Source organism: Mya arenaria, chromosome 13 (assembly GCF_026914265.1).
Source record: "Mya arenaria isolate MELC-2E11 chromosome 13, ASM2691426v1".
In the NCBI taxonomy this organism is placed as follows: Eukaryota; Metazoa; Mollusca; class Bivalvia; order Myida; family Myidae; genus Mya; species Mya arenaria.
The window spans coordinates 53284119-53291910 of record NC_069134.1 but is presented as its reverse complement, the minus strand read 5'-3'; the positions used below and the strand labels follow the sequence as shown (position 1 = coordinate 53291910).

Below are 7792 nucleotides of genomic sequence, written 5' to 3'. Positions count from 1 at the left end.
TTTAACAATAAAACAAAATTTTAACAATCCTTTTAACAATTATTTTTAACAATTACCTTGCGAAGGAATCCGAAATAATATTACCCAATTAAAATTATGTCACCAAATGTCTTCACCGTGAAACAACAGACATCTGTTCTGTTCGATTTTGTAATTAAGGAAATAATCCAACTATATCAAATACGTATATATTGCTTCTAAAACATTAACAATATTAACGGCTTACATGCTGACAAGTTATGTTCTCTATAATGTTACGTTGTTTGTGGCATTTTCATTCGCGCACAAAATGCCAAATTACGAAAATATTATTGATTGGAGACACATAGTTAATTTGCGCGATGTCCTTTAACAAATATCATCTTTGTCAAACTTATCAATGACCAATCCATAATTATATAACTGACTCGCATTCCTAACACAAGTATTTATAAATTACCGGGAAATATAATAACTTTGATAAGTAATTAACGATAGGTAGAGCATGACCTTTTATCTAATCTCCGCAATTACCTTGCTAATTAGTTCAGGCAAAACAAGTTGCATATATAATGGTTTCATGCATATAACTGGTATTGTTAAACATACACCAAATAGTTCACTGAATCAGGTGTAATCATCGGAGCCTGCATATGTTAAACAATAGGTAGCATTTGAATAGATTTATGAAATTGATAGAGAATAAGTTAATGCCAAAATTGTTAAATACTGGCGTAATGGGAGAAATGGTAATACTAGTATTAGAAGTTGGCAATATTTATGTGTCAGGAATAATGGAAGGAACTCAGCTTAAATCATTTATAATTTGCTTGTATAAAAACATCATCTAATTGACATTGTAACTAGATTTCTGAACAATTATACGATTACTTTATGATGTATAGATGTATGGATAATCAATATACACTATTTATCTTTTCTTCAGATGGCAGAAACATTCTTAGAACACACGGAATGTGTAAAGCTCAATTTGAATTAGAGTATAATGTAATAATGACCGAACGTTCAGAACTTTAAAAAAGCTAACAACGTTGCTAATTTCATCGTTAATAACTTCTATTTAAATCAAGTTTACAACGAAGCCGGTTAATACTGAACAGAACAGAACATATTTTAGAAACTAGCATATACGATCATCAAAGCAAAATAAGGATGCAAATTAATATGAAAAAAACGAATACAGCAACTACATCATGAAGTTAATCAAGCTATTTGATGATGTTATATCTCGAACATGTCTGTAAATTAAGTAAATAAATACAAAGGCGATAATGAAGGCAACTGAGAAAGAAATAAACAAGACTATACATTTTCATGATTTTTTTAAATGCATTTTTATGTTTTAAATTATACATGCATTTTACGTATGTTTTGAATGCCTGTTTGTTATGTTAGAATAATCTGTTGAACGTCGTGGTAGAACGATTAGCAATAACGAGAGATCGTGACATTCTCCTGAAATCTTTAGTCACACTAACATTTCATTATTCTGGGAACAACATGAACTTATTATAGTAAATTACACAATATAACTCAAGTATTGGCTTAACGACACTTCATATCTATTTCCTAGTAACATGTTGAAGTACTTTTAATATCAAAAAAAAAAAAATGTTTAACATGAAAATAATCAATTGAACACTTACTTTGGATTTAAACTGCCAAATCTATGTTAATACGATATTAAAATGTCTCTATCACAATATTTGTATATCGATTAACAGAATATTGATACCAACAGGGTTCAGAAATGTGGTCAAATTACATTTATAATCCACTATCATAAATATTATTACAAAGCATTCCCAATTGTTCAATAAAGCACAATTGATATGGTCTCATTTTACCCCTGGTTGTGATAACACTATCGAATGATAGTAATGAAAGGTTATGTTTGTATATGAGGGAACTAAATGTTTATACTTCCATTCATATATCTGACTACATCTACCAATTATCGGTGATGTGTTTTTTAAACCAAAGAATCATCATAATTATTGCGTATTTATACATACCGTTTCATATATCATTATTATAAACTTAATTTAGGTTTGATTTTAATAAAACACTTAGATATTATATGACTTGACTTCCAACCTATTTATTTTACGCTGCTACTCTAAAAAGAAGCAAAAACAGCATATTCAGCTTACGATTCGGCGTAAAAAATATATATGTTTTTAAATGGATTTTTAAATATATCCATTGTTTTTTTGTTTTTTTTGTTATCATTTGTCCATTTTGATATGTGGCACGTATCCGCCTTACTTAAATTAAAACAGTCTTGGTAGATAACCGCTTGCTACAAGATTCCATGTAATCTTTAGTATACCAGTTAGTATACCATAAAATTAAATACAGAGTGTAATACTTTGTACAAAAAATAATATATTTCAGGAGAGGTTTAAAGATTGGTGATTGTCGTTTTTTGGTTTATTTTCAATCAAACTCTACCTTTTCCCGCACTTAAGCTATATGCGTTCTGAATCCCACGAAACGGTAATTATTCTAAATCATAGGCAAATGTTTAACTGTCCAAGAAAAACAAGAATGTATCGACTTAAATATGTACGACCTATAATTTAGTGACTCCACCAAATTGATGTTCAATCAACTTTTGCAACTTTATTTCTTTCAAATTCTAAAATCCAGTATAATGTCATTGCTACCATTCCAAGGTTACTATCGCATCATTAAACGATGAAACAATTTTGATGAGGGTGTGGTTTGTTTGTCGTGCTTGTATATTGTGTATGTGATGTTAGTTTGATTTTAAAGTTTTATGCTTTTTTGTGGTTTTAATAAGTTTGTGCGACTAGTTCATTGCCGTGTGCCTCCAAACAGGTTTTAGTTTTGAAATTTCGACTATTAGGATTCTCCTTGCGGGTTTCATTTGTTATTGACCCGCTGTGTCACAGTGACGACTTGACTTGTGTTTAAATGTCATTAGTGACAAGAGGTAGAAGTGACTGTAATTCTCAGTCAATCCAGATATAAGAAATAGATGAGATATGGTGCCTTACCCTAGATTTTGCAAAGATACCTATTGACTTTTCAGCGTACTCGGTTTAAAGCACCGATACACAGGATACAACTTTCCTTCGTTGAACCAGTACTGAGTACACCATTTTCACAGTACTATACTTTAGAAGCTGCACTCTCACAGATTGACAGTGTTGACTTTCATTTTTTTTGTCTCAGAATCATCTGGTTTTAGCATCATTGCCTTCAATTCGGTCATATAAAAAACTCACTGTAGAACAAATCTTAATTGTTCGGAAAAATGTCGAAAATATCATTTTATTTAAAGCGTTAGTAAAGCTTTAAACTTGAAAACATCAACATTTGAACGTAAATTTAAAAAAAAGAGTGATCTAATAGTTTGTCAGCCGATCTTTGACATTTGTAGAACTTTTGGCTCATACAAAGGTAAAATATCAAAAATTGTCAAAATGGTATATCTGTTAGAGTGCAGCTTTTATGCCGAGCGATGGGGAAGTGACAATCTCCTATACAGTGATTTCCCTTGACAAGCAGAATTGATAACTGCCACCATGAGCAAGTAAGAATAGCGGGACTTTTTTTAAGATTTTCTTTTCTTCTCACGTTTTGGATAGTTTTTATCAAATTGCAATCATTCAAGTTGCTTTGAGGTTAAAGTAAATAAAATAATTAAAGCCTCACCAATATGATATATGGTCACGTGATTTGCATGACGTCAATGCCTGTACTGTAAGGGAAGTAACACTGCGCGGATTTAGGGGAAGGGGCTAATGGTACCAAAGTATTTCAAAGTGACACGACCGCAAGCTATTATTTACAAAATATTAATTAAATTCTTCAGTTTTCCTCTTTTGACACGAATTTTATTTAACTAGTAGTTTATTGATTGAAATGGTCGTGATATTATAAACAAAAATACACTTGTTTGTTGAAAAAATACGCAAACCACAATACGTTCGCTGTGAATAGTCACGATCTCCTATCGGTTGGCATGTTAGCCTACAATAGTAATGAAAACAATTATCAACAAGTGTGTTTTGACATTACAGCTTCGTATCAGAACTGTCAATCTAATATCATCAGAGTAATATCAAATATCCCATGGGATAAATTAGAGACCCATGTAGCGTCAATATCATAATAATTTCAGGACATTTGATTGACCTCTGTTCACAACACCTTATTTCAAAGATAACTAAAATTCAGGCTGCTTCAGAAATGCAAATTTATAGCAAAACACATAATCGCGTAGCTGAATAGATTAAAGGTGAAATTAAACGGAAAACTCAGGGATATTATCGGCAGCCGAACATTTAGCGAGATGCATAAGGCAACCCGATCTGTAACGTTACAACACTAGCAATCGGAACACACTTGGCTATCATCAAAAGAACAATAACTCGATGGATAATAGACGGTGGCGTGTCGACAGGTACCGTTGCAACGTTCCATCTCACTCCCCCCCCCCCCTCCAAGAAAAAACACGCTAACAAGCACAATTTATATGAATGTTTTGATATCGTTCATCAATAAATGTTAACAACTATGATGAAAACATTTATTTGATTTGCATTTTAATAGTTTACATGATTAAGTATAATATTCTGGTTAATAACTGTTCCATTCTTGTTCTGTTCTGTTCTACCGTTAAATGTCCTTCGACCAACGGACGTCGATGATTTGGAAAATAACGAACACATATGACTCATCATTCTACGTACAAAAACTCAGATGTTTTAAGTAAGTAGTAAAAAACGAATAGGAATATGTATGAAAGCAAAAAATCATGCTTAAATCAAATCCTAAAAGATACAAAACCAGTTAATGTATGAATACACCAGTGGAAAGGATTAAACCTTTCACTAATTAATACGCGCAAATTAACAAAAAATGTCTCGCGGCAGTGATATAAAATCACAATTACTGTGTGGGAAACTGTTGCTGATTTTCAATGTAAACGAATTGTTCATTAAACTTCAAGTCGTTTTACGTTTTGAAATGCCTGGTTAAATGTTGAACACCGCTGAGCTGGGTTGAAATGTACTGTGTGACTTTTTCTTTCGGGCAACTATTTTGTAATGCATAAACCTTTAAGTAGGCATACACAGATAATTAAAAGGATCATTAGAAATATAAGTATGTGTCTTTCATCGAGCCTTTGCGGTGTCTTGCACGAGGATATAATCGGTAAAGACAGGTAGATGATAGTAAAGAAGTAAATCCGCTCAATCTCTCCACACTATCTATACCATTGAACCAGGATGAGAAACTTGTTTTCACATGGACATGGATATAAAATTAATCAATCACTTGTGGAGAGTATTAATTTGTTTCATGTGTTTAACGAAACAAATGGATATTTTCAAAGAATACTCGCTATTTTAAAGGTTCCTTATTTTGAATTTCTAGTTAAATGAAAAAAATAATTGTACATCGAAATATTCGACTTTAGATAAAAGAGTGACACAGAATGGGAAAACTCGCAACTCATCATAGTAAATATAGTTTGTGAATGTCATCTGCATTTTATAAGTTCTTGGATTGCTTTCGTAATCATTGACGCAAACACGGTTAAGCGATGATATGTTAATAAACAATGGACGAAAACGACAGATTTCTGCGATGAGTGTCATTCATTTGACATCTTGTAAGCAGTGGTAAATTTCAAGATCTCAAACAGCGTAAGGGAGCGCCACTAAAACAGATTTCAACACGACAGGGACATGCGACATTACATGGATTTTACAAGTATGATCACGAGAAAAGAATAATACAACAATTATCGTCTTGCTTTGGAGGCGATATAGATGATAATTATAAAGAAACTATGCATCTTTAACATTATCCTCCGTAGCCGTTAAGACCTATAACTAGTATAAAATCACGTAACGAGGGCATAGTTGCAAAACGTCAGATAAAATGCTTCTAAACGCTACCACACCTGATTCTCCAACAATTTCTAGTGACGTTGCTGATGATCCGCTTATTTCGCTGAAAGTCCCGGCAATAATGTTTGCAACAGGAGTATTTGGGAACTCCCTAGCCATTTTTGTGTTGCTTAGAGCACCAAAGGAGCATAGAACATCCGCCTTTTACCGTCTTGTTGGAGCGTTAACTGCTACGGACCTGTTCGGAACATGCGTGACGTCACCAATTACGTTGATCGTTTACGCGAACAATCGTCAATGGGTTGGCGGGACACCAGTGTGCAACTTCCATTCATTCATGCTTTCTTTTGCTGGAATGTCAACGGTTCTAATGATTGGAGTTATGGCAATTGAACGGTTCATTTCAGTAATTATGCCATATTTCTACGAAAACCACATTACAAAGGAGCGAGCACAGGTCAGTATTTTAGGGGTATGGACGTTTGCCTCTCTTATTGCATTTGCGCCTGTAATAGGACTTTGCAAAAATGTAATACAATACCCAGGGTCGTGGTGCTTCTTTTCTTTTACGTGCACAGAGGTGAAACATCAAATAATACCATTTACTTTTGCCTTTACCGGACTTGCAGTGGTTTCAACTACGATTTTCTCCAACATTTTTGTTACTGTCTCACTTGTACTGGGAAGATGTATGCAATCAGTTAGACGCAAATGCACTGGAGAGCTTCAAATGGTGGTCCTTTTGCTTGGAATTATTGTTGTCTTCACAACTTGCTGGGGTCCTATTTTGGTATGTAATTTATTTGATGTCAACGACTAATGATCTTCTGTTTAAAGCTTATCTCTGGATAAAGTGGAATGATTATTACAGAACAAATGCAAATGTATGGCCATTTTTATCAACTAAAATGGATCAAAAGAATGTTTGAAAATTGATGATATAATCATGACATAAATTTAAAAACTTTCATCTTTATTCAATCTATCAAAAACTAATTTAAAGTTTGTCTATTCCAGATACGGATACTGACAAATCAAATAAGAAAGCAGCAAGTCGACCTGAGAGCAGATCTATACGCTATTCGACTAGCGTCATTCAACCAGATACTCGACCCATGGGTTTATATCTTATTCCGCAAAGAACTGTTAATTAAACCCATGGTGTTTTTGAAAACATAGATGCAAAATCATTGTGCATCAACAGCAGGTGTAGAAGTGACGGAGGCACCAACCAATGCTGATAAGAAATGCGTTTCCAATCATTGTAATCAGAAAAACAGCTTTAATCTAATTCCATTGATAGAAAACAATCAAGATGGAGATGCGGTACCTGACAAGCTAAATAGAAAAAAATGACTGATCCATTGTAACCAAATTGTTATTCAGATATGAGAAAACGAAGGCCATTCTCATTATTCGAATCGTGATGGACAAATTTTACTTGAAACAGGTAAAGAGGCACATAACATTTTGCATATGGCGAGAATGTCTAATAATATAATTAGAATCAACGATAACGTGCACAAATTGGACTGGGTAAATCCTATAACTATTGGAATCATACCGAACTTATGTAGCAATTTCCCTATGTTTAAAGAGGTGTTATTGAAGAAACTTTTCGAAAACAACCTACAACTGTAACTGAATGGTAATATGATTTACTTTGTGTAGACAATTTTACCACTGGTATAATGGTGAATTAGGTTATTATTCATAATTTACAAACAATATGATATTGAAAGTATTTGTGTCAGTAAACAGTGTACTACTGTATCCTTTTGAAAAGTTGCAATCTATCATAAAATTATTCTCAGTGTGAACAACAGATGTGAGAAGCTGCGCTTAAAATAATAAGTATATCCCAACTTAGTCTGCAAAATTGAGAAGACTTTTCCGTGACA

General features: G+C 33.2%; 1 protein-coding gene across 1 annotated transcript; it reads left to right on the top strand.

The window, feature by feature from the left end:
- Positions 1–5182: 5182 nt before the first annotated feature.
- On the top strand, positions 5183–7009 carry LOC128212793 (prostaglandin E2 receptor EP4 subtype-like). The gene is made up of 3 exons (XM_052918103.1): positions 5183–6348; positions 6521–6681; positions 6909–7009. Coding segments are annotated over exons 1-3 (588 nt in total). The 5' UTR covers positions 5183–5922; the 3' UTR covers positions 6910–7009.
- Positions 7010–7792: the final 783 nt, after the last annotated feature.